General features: G+C 35.6%; 1 protein-coding gene across 3 annotated transcripts in view; it reads left to right on the forward strand.

Annotated features, from left to right (window-relative positions):
• The window catches only part of sgcd (sarcoglycan, delta (dystrophin-associated glycoprotein)), a 271,970-nt gene that overhangs the window by 154,906 nt on the left and 99,530 nt on the right, over positions 1 to 17,534 (forward strand). For all 3 annotated transcript variants that reach the window (XM_067376295.1, XM_067376296.1, XM_067376294.1), the window contains exon 2: positions 12,063 to 12,248. In XM_067376295.1, coding sequence (XP_067232396.1) covers positions 12,063 to 12,248 — 186 coding nt within the window. The remainder of the gene's footprint in view (positions 1 to 12,062; positions 12,249 to 17,534) is intronic.

The raw sequence follows: 17,534 nt of genomic DNA on the forward strand, positions 1-17,534 counted from the left end.
GATCCATCTGTGTTAGATATAGATCCGGGTCAGCAAAAAGACCCATATATGTAATAATGATTGGTGAAACATTTATGCATTTAAGGCATTTATATATTTTTATCAGTTACACTATCATTTAAAAATCTGAAGTCAGTACTTTTTTTTTTTTTTTTTTTTTTTTTTTACGAAATAGAAACTTTTATACAGTAAGGACACATTGAATTGATCAAAATTGAGTGTAGATATTTATAATTACAAAAAGATTTCTATTTAAAATAGATGTTGTTCTTTTGAAAGTTTTAATCATCAAATAATCCTGAAAAACAAAATATATCATGATTTTCACAAAAAAAAAAAAAAAGCAGCACAATTTCCAACCAAATTTCCAATGTTTTTTGTGCATCAATTACTTTTTTTTTAATTATTATTATTATTAAATAAATGCAGCATTGGTAAGCATAATATACTTCTTTCAAAAGATTTTTTAAAAGTCTTACAGATCCCGGTAGTGTAACTTTTACTTTGATTCTTAAATTTGAATGAACCTACAGTTACGAAAGTCAACTTTTTTTGCTTGGAGTTTTGCTTTCCTTGTTTTTGAGGATAGAAGGAACTTTATAGGCCATTGGGTAATTTTCTGCCTCTCTTTATAACATCAAATAAACAAGACAGAATGGTCTCTTTCACCCCATATTGATATGGTTATGATGATATTTTGTAGGGATCACAGCAGAGTCTACCGTGAAGGCGCAATCACAAGACTGTACAGATTATTGCTTTGTAGCTCAGAGAAAACAAGTGGCCTCATGAGTCTCTGTGACAAAATCGCTGTAATGCTGAATGTACAAACAAACAAATACACTTTTTGCTTTTTTAAAAACCAAAGTAAATGGTTCATGTATTAGCTTTTGGCTCTAAGCGATGTAGAGAAACTGAGGAATGGATGAGGGTATAAGAGCAGTGCTCTTGAAGGTGACAGAATGGGCCCACAACTCTTCTAGTGAGCTGCCAATAAATGCAGGCACCAGGGAAGGAGGCTAAACTACAAGCAGGTGTTTCATATTCTGAAGCTTTCTGACAATCCTCCCTTTTTTTAGAGCCAACAGTAAGCATCATCCTCTCTAAAATCTCAAGCGCTGCAACCTGCCAGATTCACAATAAGAACAAAGGGTACATATGACATTTGTTATAAAAGCAGGATTTAGTCTTAAATCCTGAGCCTCAATGCTCCACACTGAGCCTCGAAAACAACTGTTAGTGTAGAATTCATGCTGTGCCCCGCAGACCTTGTTTTTTGTGGTCTCAGCATATTTAAAGCTGGTGTGAAATCAAAATTGACCCTATTTGTTTTCTTAATGTATGTTACTGGTCATATTGTTAATGATTCATCTTGTGTGTACTCTTTTTTTTTTCTTTCTTTCTTATAATAAGACATTTTGCTAATAGTGTTTAGATAGTTATTTAACATGAACTAACAATGAAACATACCTCTACGGCATTTCTCAATCTGATGTTAATTTCAACATTATTCAAATCAAAAGTTGCCTGTTAAAGGTGCAATATGTGATTCCGCTAACAAACAGCAGCCGTTCACGTCCTCAGACTCGGAATTATCAACACCGAAATTCATCTGCAGCAGTCAGGTACAAGCTCTCTAAGCTGTTTACATTCATTATTATTGTAATGTTATGTGCTTTGAGATATCTGGTAGCTTAACGCTGTCCGTTGCAATGCTTTGCCGAGAGCAGCTGTGTGTGTGCGAGCGTTCCTTTAATATAAATAATATTAAAGGGACAGTTCACCCATAAGTGAAAATTCTGTCATCATTTACTCACCCTCAAGTTTTTCCAAACCTGTGTGAACTTTCTTCTGCTGAACACAATCAAAAGAAGAGTAGAATATAAGAACATAAGAAGTAGAATATCAGAGTAGAACAAAGAATAGATTTTGAAATCAGTGGGGTACATCAACTGTTTATTTACTGACATTCTTCAAAAAATCTACTTTTGTATTCAGCAGAAGAAAGAAATCCACACAGGTTTGGAACAACTTGAGAGTGAGTAAATGATGACAGAATTTTCATTTTTTGGGGTGAACCATGCCTTTAAGAAAATGTTTAATTTTAATAAAAGCAGAGAGTGTAGAACCTCTGTCCACCACTGAATTTAATTTTTATCTTTTGAGCGCAGAAAATACAATCATGAAAAAAAAAAAAAAAAAAAAAATTGGTGTATAGGTCTTTGGAGACCACAATAAACTTGATTTTGTGTGTTGGAAAGAAAGGTTTGGATAAATTACAGTAATATTCTTAGAGGGGTTTAGTGTATTTTGCTCTATTTAAGGGTTTTTAGATCAATAGTTCTTGATCTTTAGCTGTAAGTCCTTTTCCACTTTAACAGTCCCTGTTACGATACGGACAACATCTGTAGTGTTTCCCACTGACAAGGGCAGGACACTAACACTTCAGTTCACAGATGAGTAACTTGCCATCTCAGACTCAGCTTCTCCCCGAGGAACCAGCAGTGTAGAGTAGTGCTTTCACATCACCTGACCTGTCCTTCAGCAACTCCATTTACAGTTGTGTGAGCCCAGGAATATCTTCAGAAATAGGAAAGACAGCTTTCTTTTTTAGTCTTCTTTTAATTGCAGGGTATATTTTATTGTGGTCGGTAGAAGCCTGGCTGTTGTTTTCAGCATACCAAGGACACTTTGCAGGAATGTAATTGATCTTCCAGATGATTAAGAAATTCTTAGCTTATTACTGTACAATTTAGAAAAAAGGTTAAAACATTCAACATTAAGATTAAGATGGACTGGAACAAATGCAATGATAGTTTCTGCATTGCTGTATAATTGCATTGTGTGATCTATTAATTTGTTCAAAAATATATTACAAATGCAATTTACACATGCAAAGATTAATTTCTGATTGAAAGTCATTCTGATATTTATCAATAAAGTCAAAACTGTCAGGATTATACAACTGTCTTGATATCAGAATAAAGAAAAAACACTAAAATTAAAAGAATGAAATGCATGAAAAAAAGTAGTTTGGCATAATCTATCATTATTTCTTAAAGGATTGTTTTTTTTAAAAAAAAAAACAAAACTGCTTCACTGCTTAACATTTAAAAGACTTGTGGTGCAACCCAACAAAAATATATCATAAAGCAGATCCTCATGACTGTGTCAAGGTCAATAAGTCTTATAAATTTCAGGTTCATTCAGAAACCCACCCCCCTCCTATTCCAATAACTACATATATTATAATACACAATACACACACTGTGTGTTATTAATATATTGTTACACCAGATGACATTAAATGACAGTACATGTCTATCTTTCAGATGAATTTTATGAGTGTTGATCTAGTTTTGGTCCTGACTTTGTCTCGCCCTTGATCGTGTCTTGGTCTCAACACACTCTGGTCTTGACTTGGTTTCGGTCAAGGTTGTCTTGACTACAACACTAAATCAAATATTGTCTTTTCTGAGGTAAAGGTACATGACAACATTTACAAGCTGTTTTGTTGACATCTTTCAGTGTTTAAAACACTGATTGAGCGAATACACAAGACAAATTATATTTCGTTGAGTTGTACTGTATATTTCAACATGCCTTCTGGTGTTCATTCATGTTTATTTGGTGGTATATCTAGTAATAAAGCTGAAGAGATGTTTGGCTTTAAAAAAAGTAATGCAAAAGTAATGCAACCTATTACTTTCCATAAAAAGTAACTTAGCAATTACTTTTTAGCGTAATTGAATATTGTAACATATTACTTTTAAAAGCAACTTTTCCCAAGACTGGTCACGCCACATTAAAGAATGCCAAAACACAGTATTTATTGTTTAAATGACAAAATTTGAAAGCTTTGACTTGTTCATATCAGAAGTAACAAAGCACATATCTTACTTTGATTTTTTGGATGGTAGGTGCGCTACAAACAATGTTTGGTGGAGTGTTGTTTACGCATCAATTGAAAACTAAAAGATAGATACTTGGGATGTAAGAATTGATATTGGTTCATCAAAATGAAAATCTAATACAATCGAGAAGCCATTTATATATATAGCCATTTCATTTAAACCTTTCTTGAAAATTGAACAAAAAAACATGTACAAAGAGTACATTTCTAAGAGTTATATTTTTCCTTTTTTTATTTCATTTTCTTTATTGTTTTCACTCTTATATGACATTGACCCATAAACCAAATATTTTCTATAAAATAGCTTTATTTGTTTTACTCAGATGTAGGAAGCACATCTTCCTCCTGCTGGTTAAAGTAATGCACAATGGTTTGCCTTTCCCCCTGCAGAGGAGTATTAGCAAATGAATTATGTTGTTTTTCCTCATTGAGTCCCATTAATCACTCCACCACTTCTCATTTCGGTTAAATCTTTGAAAGGCTCAGAAACCTCATTCCTACAGATGCACTGAACATCAGAATAGCCGCAGGACGTGTAATTATTTATGTACATATTTTGAAAATATCACAATGATGTTAAGAGGTTTTTATCTTTAATTGTGGAGACACCGGGCCATTTACATCAGTCATTTTCAATAAATGGAGCATAAGCTTAGCTGTTCTAGGAGGAAAATCTTTTATTTTATTTTACCTGTTTGTTTGTTTGTTTGTTTGTTTGTTTGTTTGTTTGTTTTTAAAGCAATATATAAGGTTTTATATTTATCATTTATGAGATAATCAGTGGGTTTGTTCTTGAGCTTGTGTTAACCACTGACCTTATTTCAAGCATTTAACCAAAAAACCCATTGACTTTAGAACCAGAAGTGCTAAAGTGCTCTTTTCCGTGGTTTGACCTATAAAATATGTCATCCCTGCATAGTTCTTTTCATGAAATCTTTCCTATGGCCTCAAGGGATAGTAAAGTGTCCATCAAATGTGCACTGGAGAATCTCGGCAGAAGTAGTAGATTAGGCGAAAAATCTGTGCACTTTTTGCCTATACTGTTTTTTGAAAACTATGTATTCTGACATACAATTCTTTGTACTTTTTTTTTTGCTGACTATTTAGTAATTAAACATTCAATTTCGGATGCAGTAAATGGTTGTATGAATATGATGGTTTGAGAATCACACCTGTAAGCAGGGCCTAAAACTAACTTTTTTACCAGCCATGAAACACAAACAGGCATTTATGACACCAATATTTTAGATACTAGTGAAAATTCACAATCCTTTATTCCCATTTCAATAGGCCTACCACAGCTAAAACAACTTGCTAAATATAATTTTAATAGCCTGCATTTTTAAAGACAAGTAAACAGTCAATCATAAAATAAGAACAAATGATCAAATTACAAGCAATAGCACAAATATATACAGGGTCATATAATTAGAATATCATCAAAAAGTTGATTTATTTCACTAATTCCATTCAAAAAGTGAAACTTGTATATTATATTCATTCATTACACACAGACTGATATATTTAAAATGTTTATTTATTTTAATTGTGATGATTATAACTGACAACTAAGGAAAATCCCAAATTCAGTATCTCAGAAAATTAGAAAATTACTTAAGAACAATACAAAGAAAGGATTTTTAGAAATCTTGGCCAAATGAAAAGTATGAACATGAAAAGTATTAGCATGTACAGCACTCAATTCTTAGTTGGGGCTCATTTTGCCTGAATAACTGCAGCAATGCGGCGTGGCATGGAGTCGATCAGTCTGTGGCACTGCTCAGGGGTTATGAGAGCCCAGGTTGCTCTGATAGTGGCCTTCAGCTCTTCTGCATTGTTGGGTCTGGCATATCGCATCTTCCTCTTCACAATACACCATAGATTATCTATGGGGTAATTAAGAACAGGGATACCATGGTCCTTAAACCAGGTACTGGTAGCTTTGGCACTGTCTGCAGGTGCCAAGTCCTGTTGGATAAAGTTGGTCAGCAGCAGGAAGCATGAAGTGCTCTAAAACTTCCTGGTATACGGCTACATTGACCTTGGACCTCAGAAAACCTTGGACCAACACCAGCAGATGACATGGCACCCCAAACCATCACTGACTGTGGAAACTTTACACTGGACCTCAAGCAACGTGGATTGTGTGCCTCTCCTCTCTTCCTCCAGATTCTGAGACCCTGATTTCCAAAGGAAATGCAAAATTTACTTTCATCAGAGAACATAACTTTGGACCACTCAGCAGCAGTCCAGTCCTTTTTGTCTTTAGCCCAGGCGAGACGCTTCTGATGCTGTCTGTTGTTCAAGAGTGGCTTGACACAAGGAATGCGACAGCTGAAACCCATGTATTGCATACATCTGTGCGTAGTGGTTCTTGAAACACTGACTCCAGTTGCAGTCCACTCTTTGTGAATCTCTCCCACATTTTTGAATGGGTTTTGTTTCACAATCCTCTCCAGGGTGCGGTTATCCCTATTGCTTGTACACTTTTTTTTCTACCACATATTTTCCTTCACTTCGGCTCTCTATTAATGTGCTTGGACACAGAGCTCTGTGAACAGCCAGCCTCTTTTGCAATGACCTTTTGTGTCTTCCCCTCCTTGTGCAAGGTGTCAATGGTCATCTTTTGGACAAATGTCAAGTCAGCAGTCTTCCCCATGATTGTGTAGCCTACAGAACTAGACTGAGAGACCATTTAAAGGCCTTTGCAGGTGTTTTGAGTTAATTAGCTGATTAGAGTGTGACACCAGGTGTCTTCAATATTGAACCTTTTCACAATATTCTAATTTTCTGAGATACTGAATTTGGGATTTTCCTTAGTTGTCAGTTATAATCATCAAAATTAAAAGAAATAAACATTTGAAATGTATCAGTCTGTGTGTAATGAATGAATATAATATACAAGTTTCACTTTTTGAATGGAATTAGTGAAATGGAATTTGATGATATTCTAATTATATGACCAGCACATATGCAATGCAACAAAGATAAAAATTAAATAAGCAGGGCTTTTTTGATGCAGATCTATCAGTAGTTTTCAGGTACAGAAATTTAATAAAGTAGCCTAGGCTAATAAAATAAATAACAACTGCATAGTCTTCATATACTTTTTAAAGTTCAGTAGCAGTTAGTGATTTGTTTTTCCCTTTGTTGTTTGGTTAACATTCAAAACTCAGACAGCACAGCAGCGGGATTAATAGGATGCTGTCACTTTAAGAGAGAATGCACATGCACGGATCATTAATTTTATTTCCAACTGAAGATATAACTGCCTGTTTACTAGAATACTCCCCCGAGACGGGCATTTTTCGACATTAGCGTTTTTGTTTGTCAAACGCTTTGGATGTTTCTGATGTTGAACTTCCCACATAGCGTGTAAGTAACAAATTCCCTTGTGTGTGTTCTAGCGCTTGAATATTTAAAGTGGATAGGTTTAAACTTTAGTGATGATGCAGCATTGGACGTCAGTTTCATATACTTGACAACAACGATTTGGCGCGTGGTGGCCCTGTCTGTAATTTTAGGCCCTGTCTGTAAGGAATGGTTGAAACATATGTGAATACCTCATATAAAACAGATTAATCCAAAATTATTCCATAATACTTACATTTTTTTATATCTCAGTAATTGGTGTTTAGCAAAATAATAATAAAAACTGGATAGTAGGCCTACTGTTTATTCTTCACCCTTCTGTGTTCTGAATCATAGGCCTTTGTGAAACTGGTAGTATTTGCTTGCCTAGAGATAAAATGAAGGTTTTAGAGGGCAGTGGAAAAAACAAAAAACAAAAACATGGCAAACTTTTCCACTGACTGGGTCAAACTCATATCGGAATATCCCACAGTCAGTGTTTCCACGCTGGCTGAGCAGCGATAAACTTCCCACTGATTTCCCTTTATTGACTTCCATTTATTTTGTAACCAGTGTAGATGGCTGTCTGAGTGAATGATTTCATTATAAATAGGGCAAAAGTGACAGACTATCCCAAAAGCACTGTCTCTCAAAGCATTATTTTCCATTGTCCTGTACTGCAGTGTACACATTTACTCCTCCATTTATACTTCCAACAAGACAGAGAGGATGCTAAATATGGCAGTGGTACTCAAACCTATTGCAGATGATCAAATTCCCCACCGCTCAAATACAATTGAACTCAGGGCCTACTTTAATGACAATAAGCCTGGCGTGTTCTTTGCGATTCCCTTTGAAGAGCAAAATCATGACAGATTGCGTGCTTAAATGCTGATGATTATACAATATGAGGAGTTGATGATAAGGGCAGAATGGGTAGTAAAATCCTATGATATGGAGAAAGGAAAAGTTATTGAATATTTCATTGCGCGTTCCTGTATGTTGGAACTTTCACTGAGCTGTCTGAAGTCATTTGTTTCAGTGCTGCCTGAATGTGTGTGCTTGTCAAATGCGATTGACTCTGCCAACAAAGGGTGCTGCTCAAAACACTGTCGACAGTAAATTGCATTCTGCACAGAGATATTAATCTACTATTATGGCTTTTGAAATGTACAGTGTCTTTTCCTTTTTTGTAACCAGACTATTAGAATCAGCATAAATTATTCAAGCTTTAAAGGGCCAGAACCAGAGACTCAATGGGCTTATTGGATTGCCAACCAACTTTTAGTGTCAATGACATCTAAATCTTTTCAAAATCTAAAACATATAAGCCTGGTACTCAGAAATGTAATATTTGTATTCATGTTGGTTTTGAAAACTTTTTTCACCACTTTCAGTAAATTTTATTTAATTATATTTTTATTAAGTTTAATTTAAAGTAAAATGTAATATATTTAGCTTACACCTTGAATACATGTGAGGGCATACATCTTAAAGGATTAGTTCACTTTCAAATGAAATTTTCCTGATAATTTACTCACCCCCATGCCATCCAAGATGTCCATGTCCCTCTTTCTTCAGTCGAAAAGAAATTAAGGTTTTTTGATGAAAACATTCCAGGATTTTCTCCTTATAGTGGAATTCAATGGCCTCTTAACCATTGAAGGTCAAAATTACAGTTTCAACAAATGAACAAACTCAGCGCCTTTTTTTTTTTTCTCTGTAAGTAGATAGGGAAGGCGTAGGACATACAGCATAAGCTTTTTGAAGGATACGAAAGTGCGGTTTTGGCGGAAGCATTTGGAAGGTGATCATTTGTTTATATAAAGCATATACATTTACATTTTTTTTTTTTTTTCGAAAATGACTGATGGTTTCTCTAGATAAGACCCTTATTCCTCATCTGGTATCGTTTAAAGCCCTTTGAAGCTGCACTGAAACAGTAATTTTGACCTTCAGCCATTTGGAGGCCATTGAAGTCCACTATAAGGAGAATAATCCTGGAATGTTTTCATCAAAAACCTTAATTTCTTTTCAACTGAAGAAAAACATCTTGGATGACATGGAGGTGAGTAAATTATCAGGAACATTTTATTTGAAAGTGAACTAATCCTTTAATAATCATTTTCAAAATATTATATTTTTTTATTTATACTTTTCAAGATCATTAGTTTTTTGGGAGATGCACCACATCACATTGTACAACCTGAACTAACATTGTCCTGTTGTAAAAATGTCAAATTATATGACATTAATTAACCTTTACTTATTTACCAGGGATGGGTTTCCCGAAACCTTCTTAACTCTACGTCGTTCTTAAATTATACCTTAAGCTGTACCTTTACGTTAATACGTGTTTCCCGAAACGTTCTTAGTTAAGTATACCTTCTGTAAGTCGTACTTTCGTAAGGTTGGTCTGGACCACTCTTAGCTATACCTTACCACTGTTTATAGTCAATACGAATATAATTCTGAAGCTGTAATACACCCAGTGTTCGATTAGGATTATGGCAAAGAATAAAATGCAAAAAAAATTCACTGCTAAATTCAAATGTGCTTTAGCGCTGATCCAGAGACAGACGCGCGCTCTGCGCTTGTCATGTAACTTTATCACAACTATTCGGTGTTTTTAACCTCATCGCGCTTTATTTTAGGTTTCAGACATTTAAATACACATTTGAATTAAGTAGGCTACTGCATAAAAAAAGACATTTATAGTTTGTTAAATTCAAATTACACTGATGTCTACGGAAGCTGCAACAATAACCCTTTTTTCATATTTTATATGTTTTATTCATATCAGATACACATTGTTTATGAAACAAGTTTACTCCATTCTTCTCCCAGTTCACCGGCCACATAGGTTTATTTTTATGTATTTCGGGGAAGATTTCGTATAGGCTATCCGACAGCTCTAACTGCCGTGCAAACTCATCGCGTGACAAAACACATTCACTTCCACATATTTTACAATCGTAAATTCATGATATAGTTAACAAGTTTGTGAATATTTAAAAAAAAAAAAAAAAAAAAACGATATAAACGAGATACCTACATGTCTGTCAGCTGCATGACGCGTCTCCAAGGAATTAAAACTTTATTCTAAATAAAGGTCGCCTTAAACTCACGCTGATGGGAGCTCCACGCCCCCAGAATATATAAATTACAATATAGATTTAGTTTGCAATTTAGATTACTTTTATAACATACCATGAGTCCTGATAAATGCAATTTCTACTTCTGAAGTGCTTATTTTTATAAAGTACACTGATTTCTCACATAACGCAGTGAAGCAGCGACTGTATAGAGTGAATTATCAATTCTCGAGCCATCGATATCAACCAATTCAGCGCCGCCACCACGGACAGCACCTGGTAACGTGGCACTTAAGAAGATATACCTTAAGCAACCTCCTAAGGGATAGTTCGGGGAACATGCCTAGAAACGGTACATCTTCAGTTAAGGTCTACCTTTAGAGTCTTCATAGCACGCTAAGAGACAACGTTATCGGGAAACCCAGCCCAGGGCTTGATTTCCTGACAACGTTGTCTCTTAGCGCTACAAAGACTCTAAAGTTATACCTTAACTGAAGATATAGCTTTTCTAGGTGTGTTCCCCGAACTATACCTTAGGAGGTTGCTTAAGGTATATCTTCTTAAGTGTGATGTTACCAGGTGCTGTCCGTGGAGGTGGTGCTGAATTGGTTTATATTGATGGCGTGAGAATCAATAATTTACTCTATAAAGGAGCTGCTTCAATGCGTTATGTGAGTAAGTGCTGATCTTTATAAAAGAAGCACTTCAGAAGTAGAAATTGCATTTATTAGGACTCATGGGATCTTATAAAAGTAATCCAAATTGCAAACTAAATGTATATTGTAATTTATCTATTTTCTGAGAGCTCTATATTCTAGCTGAGCCCCAGCGTGAGTTTAAGGCGACTGTTATTTTATCTTTATCATTATCTTAATAAACATTATTTTAGAATTTGTTTCCGTGGAGACTCATCGTGCAGCTGACAGATAGGTAACGTGTTAATTTAGTTTTTTTCTTTGTTATTCAAAATATATATATAAAAAAAAAAGTTAACTATATCATCAATTTTATAATATATATTCCGATTGTAAAATATGTGGAAGTGAATATGTTTTGACGCGCAATTAGTTTGCAATCAAAAGCGTTATTATTGCATCTTCCATTTACATCTGTGTATGGAATTTGATTTTAACAAACTATAAATGTCTTGTTTTTTTTTTTTGTTTTTTTTTTTTTCTTTTTGTAATCTGGTACTTCATTCAAATGTGTGTTTAAGTGTCTGAAACCTAAAATAAACCTTATGTTTGAATGTTTGAATTTTATTCTTTGTCATTATCCTAATTGAACACTTTGTGTATTACAACTTTAGAATTATATTCGTATAGACTGTCAACAGTGATAAGGTATAGCTAAGAGTGCTCAAGACCAACCTTACGAACAAATGACTTAACTAAGAACATTTCGGGAAACACATATTTTCACGTTAAGGTACAGCTTAAGGTATACAATTTAAGAACGACGTGAGTTAAGAAGGTTTTGGGAAATACAGCCCTGCTCTCTATATTATAATTTCCTGTTGTGTTCTGCATGTTTGGATCACATGACTTTGTTGGTCACACCAACAAAAGTGAAAAAATAAAGTGGCATATTTAAGTAATTTTATGTATGAATTGCATTACATTAGTATTGACCCCTAAATCATGTTTCAATGCCTCTAACAAAATCTTCAATTACCATAATTAATGTTTTGTGTTTTCTTGCAGATGACCCAGGAACAGTGCCCTCATAGGAACAATGTCCAGAGTACTGAAAAACCGCAAGTGTATAAAGTGGGGATCTACGGCTGGCGGAAACGTTGCCTTTACTTCTTTGTCCTCCTCCTCATGATCCTCATAGTGGTCAACCTTGCTCTCACCATCTGGATCCTCAAAGTTATGAACTTCACTATAGTAAGTGCAGTCTTTTACTCTGGGCTTTATTACCGCTGCTGGGCATCGATTCTTTGACTGACTTAGAAGTGAGCAGAAATAAAGGGTCTCCTTCATAGTGATCTGCCAATTCTATCTGTGTATTTTCTGAGCTTCAGCCAAGCAGACTACTGTATTCATTTGCCTCTCAGTGGTCGATCTGTTCAGGTTTTCACACATAGAGTCAGTTCTCTGAGGCCAACTGCCTTCCCTCCCTTCATGTGTTTACTGATCTTTTCAACTTTCTCCTACTGTGCTTTGGGTCTTGATTAATTGGATGTACAGCAGGGCCGATCAAAGGAGGGGCCCTGGGGCAGAAATGTCATAGGACCCCAAACCACACAGCAACGCAATGCCCTCTATAAACAAACTTCCCAAACTTTCATGTAACATTTGTACAGTGATTTAGTACTTTGTAGGATTTACATCCTTACATGATTGGTACTGGGGGGTGCAGAGGAGCTGGAAATCTGTTGCTGTCTGTTCATGTTTGCTAATTAAAAACATTTGGACTGGAAAACATTTTACCTAAGATTGTTGTGGAAGTACATAATTTTATTTTAATAATCATTTTCTTGAATGTGTGTAAATTAAATGAGCTGGAATGTATAGTGTGTATATGAGAACATGACAGAATGTGACAGGCCAGTTTATGGTGACAGGATGCACAAAGCAGTTGGTAGTAGTGTCCCAAAATCGCTTTCTCTTCTGCTACACACTCAAAAGTAAAAAACAAACAAACAAACAAAATACTAATAACTCATTAAAAAAACAAAACAACAAAAAAAAAACAATACATATATATTAGTCTTGACAAGTTTGATTTACAATGACAATGGCTGGAGAATATGCCTCTAAAGACACCACAAAATCTGACAGCATTGCTTGGATATTATAACTAAAACTGCTGCAGTATTTTGAAAAATATATGTTGGACGCAGGCTTATTTGTTTGTGAGAGTCCAATGTATGCGATCATATACAGTTTCTCGGTGCTCAGATTGCATAATTTCTTGAAGAACGATGATAGAGAGCAGATCATCCAGAAGAAATTTGACTCAAACATTGGACAATATATCAATATTTCATGGATTTAACTGCTGTTGTGGATGTTTTCAGTGGATGCCTATGGACATCTTATGGATTCATCTTGCGATCTCTATTTAATTACAAAAGTCCTGTTTTGATTTTGCGCGTTGTCATTTGCACACCCGACACAAATTACAATATTACTGTTGCTGGAGCATCTGTATCGTAAGCATCCATATCACCCTGTAGCCCACGACTGGTTGCTCACTGAAGCTAAGCAGGGCTGAGCCTGGTTAGTACCTGGATGGGAGACCTCTTGGGAAAAGTAGGCTGCTGCTGGAACAGGTGTTAGTGAGGCCAGCAAGGGGTGCTCTCCCTGTGGTCTGTGTGGGTCCGTAATGCCCCACTATAGTGATGGGGACGCTATACTGTCAAAAAGTACTGTCCTTCGGATGAGACATTAAACCGAGGTCCTGACTCTCTGGGGTCATTAAAAATCCCAGGATGTCCTTCGAAAAGGAGTAGGGGTGTAACCCCGACTTCCTGGCCCAGTTTTCCTATTGGCTTCTTTCCATCATGGCCTTCTAATCATCCCCATGGCTTCATCACTCTGTCTCCTCTCCACCAATAAGCTGGTGTGTGGTGGGCGTTCTGCCGCAATTTGGCTGCCGTTGCATCTTCAAGGTGGATGCTGCACATGGATGCTGTGGTGGAGGAGATTCCCCCTTCCATATGTAAAGCGCTTTGAGTACCCAGAAAAGTGCTATACATATGTAATGAATTGTTGTTATTATTATTAAAACAGACATTGTAGATTGACAGTAAACCCTTAGAACTTTCAAATGATGTATCATTTTTTTTTATCTTTATTACTATTTTAGATAGTATCTAAGATAGATAGATTGCTCCTGAGCTAACTTGATCACGTCGAGCTAGGCAGGCATGGTTTCAGCAACCATGCACCTCAACTCCCCCCACGTCCCGTTTCTTTGCCCATTTTTGGTCATCTGAGTGTGACACGTGGTGATGTGCTGCCAAGATGGCGACGGCTGGCTCCACCCACTTTGGGCTTCAAAAATGCTCTTCAGAAATCTAAGGGTCCATGTTTTTATACTCTATGTGCTCTCCAGCCCCGGCAGCCAATCACACACTCCGGATACTTCTACGTCAGATTCCGTGATGTTGCTTCAACTTTGCTTTTCAACCCCAAAGAATGAAACTGCTCTGAAAAAGCAAAATAGCCAATTTCCACTTATTGATAAAATTTATGAGTGCTTTTAGTGTTTTCAGTCATGTGAGCGATTTCTGTTCCTCCATTGACAGCTACGCAACTACCACTTTGATGCTTCCAAAAGTTCATAAAGAGATAATCCATATGAATTGAGTGGTTTAGTCCACATTTTCTGAAGAGACAGAATTGCTTTATATGATGAACAGATTTAATTTAGGCTCTTATTCACATATAAAATTTGATCAGCGAACAGAAGCTCAATCAAACCTGAATGGCACATGAGAGCAAACCACTTCCAGAAGCACAAACATTCTGCGTAACATAAGAATGAACCTCATTGGTTCTGCACGCGTCAAGCAAATATGCTTGAACTTCCGTTTACATCAACTGATGTGTGAGTTGATTACATGTGAATAAAAGCCTAAATTAAATCTGTTCATCTTATAAAGTGATTGTGTCTCTTCAGAATATTTGGACTAATCCGCTCAATTCAAATGGATTAGTTTTACAATCTCTTTATGAACTTTTTGAAGTGTCAAAGTTGCGTAGTCTATGGAGGGGCAGAAATTGCTTAGATTTTCATAAAAAATAAAAATCTTCATTTGTGCTCTGAAGAAGCTGTCGTTTAAATAAAACTGCAAATAACAAGTGGTGAATTCTGTCTGTTAGTACCTCTTTTCACGCTTCACCAAACATTTTAGAATCCTTATTTTTGTTTTTATTTATTTATTTATTTATTTATTTTTATTGTTGTTATTTTCTTCATGCGTTACATCTCCAGACACGCAGAGGGTTTCCATTTATGGCTGTAGTAATCCTCATCACCTGTGATAAGTCATGGTTGCGTGTGCGCGTGTGCGTGCGTGTGCGTGCGTGTGTGTGCGTGTGTGTGCGTGTGTGTGTGTGTGTGTGTGTGTGTGTGTGTGTGTGTGTGTGTGTGTGTGTGTGTGTGTGTGTGTGTGTGTGATTTTCCAATGCATTAAAGATGGACAGGGTCCTGTTCTCCAAACTGTCATCATCTGAAATAGTAATAAATTGGAGAACAAGTTATTTGGCAGCAGAACTCCATGTTTTGAGTGCTATTCATGTCATTTTAATTTTGGGTATGTCCCAGTGGCGTTTTGAAGTGAGGGAGACGCAATCGACTGTTTGTGATGTTGACATGGAAATCTCATGAATATTAGACCATGCTGAAAATTCTAGGTAACTTTCCTGCACTTTTCACTCACTTCAGGTAATTAATATTTATGAGATTAGCCTTTTTTCAGCAACCAGTTTGCAATGTCACATGATCCTTCAGAAATCATTCTAATATGCTCAATTATTGAATTTTTTTTCCAGGATTCTTGATTAATAATGAGTTAAAAAAGAAAAAAACATTTATTTGAAATAGAAATACTTTGTATAAAATTCTTTACTATTACTTTAATGCATACTTGCTGAATAAAAGTATTTATATTTCAATAAATCATAATAAATAATAATTATAAATATTATTTAATTATTAAATTCAATAATTATTAATAAAAATATTAAGCATTCAACATTGTAATAATAATAATATTTCACAATATTACTGTTTACTGTGATCAAATAAATACAGCCTTAGTGAGTGTGAGACTTAAAAAAAATAGTGTATATAATTTTTTTTTTTGCACAATAACAGAGCTCTTCACTTATCTCACTCTGGGTTGCTAACTCATACAAAAACACAGATTCTATTAATCTATATTTATTAAAGATGCTTTTGCCTCTTGCTTGCCTCAACAGTCCTCCTCTGTTCCTTTGTAGTGATGGTATATTTATTTGCGGGTGATATTTTATACTTGTTGAGCTCCGATAATAATTAAATTCCACCACACAAAGAATGTTAATGACTTCATTTTAGTTAAACGTCCCATCCGGGACACCGTCTGATTGATTCAGTCATATTAAACAAAATTTTGACTTGAATTAAACCCCTTAATTTAGCTGTTACCACAGGAAGCACATATTTAGGTAACCTGACAAAACATTTTCACAGTGTAGGCCTGGGGCCTGATCTCTAACTGTGACTAAAATGATTTTGCAATGCAGATTTATGCAGATGAAATGTGATGTTTATGTGAACTGTGGGGTGATGCGTTCAACTCATGCTACTTGTTTTTGTCAAGATTCTGAGGCTTCCTGTAAAGGGAGTGTTAGACTGGAGTAAGATGGTGTGAAGGGCATCAGGTTCTCAAGGGGCCTGTGGAGATCAGGACTGTGCAGAGTGCAGATGCAGATGAGCAGCTGGATGTTTTGCTGATTTATGTCACCTCAGATTGCAGGATGGCCGATGTGTCAGGGCTGGAACGGAATTAAATATTTAGTGTCCTCAGATGCCAAAGGACGGCGCATATCAATGTTGACATCACGGGAGAATGCGTTAGAAATTGAGATTGCACATCCTTGTCTCTTTCCACACAATATTCATTCTCTAGACAAAACGTAATTACCATCATATCATATTAATTTGATTAATATAGTACCATGCAGAAGTCTTAATGTCTTAATTTCATAGCTATTTGGCAGTGAATGCCCATTTCAGGACTAATGAGGCGTGTTTTACATCTCAGAGGTGATTTTATAATATTTTGACACGTCTCTGCTCATATTTTCCAGGATGATCTCAACAGTGTTCAAATGGTGAAGTGTACACATACATTTTTGTGTACAGTGTGTTTGGATAGACACTTTTCTACCACTGTATTGACAGCACTTAAAATTTAACCAATTTAACTTTAGAGATGTACAAATCTCTAAGAAAATTTTGAAGACTGTTCAATGCTGAAATTTCCAGATTCAAATCCCCAAAATCATAAAATGATTGAGAAATTTTGTCCAAGAAAGGCTTTTTTTTTTTTGTAAAATGTATTGATTAACAAATGTATCGATATTCATATTAATAATAAAATATTAATCAGCTTTTTTTTCAACATTGATAATAGGACATGTTTCTTGTGCACAAAATCAGCATGTTAGATTCAT

Source organism: Chanodichthys erythropterus, chromosome 22 (genome assembly GCF_024489055.1).
Source record: "Chanodichthys erythropterus isolate Z2021 chromosome 22, ASM2448905v1, whole genome shotgun sequence".
NCBI classification, from domain to species: Eukaryota; Metazoa; Chordata; class Actinopteri; order Cypriniformes; family Xenocyprididae; genus Chanodichthys; species Chanodichthys erythropterus.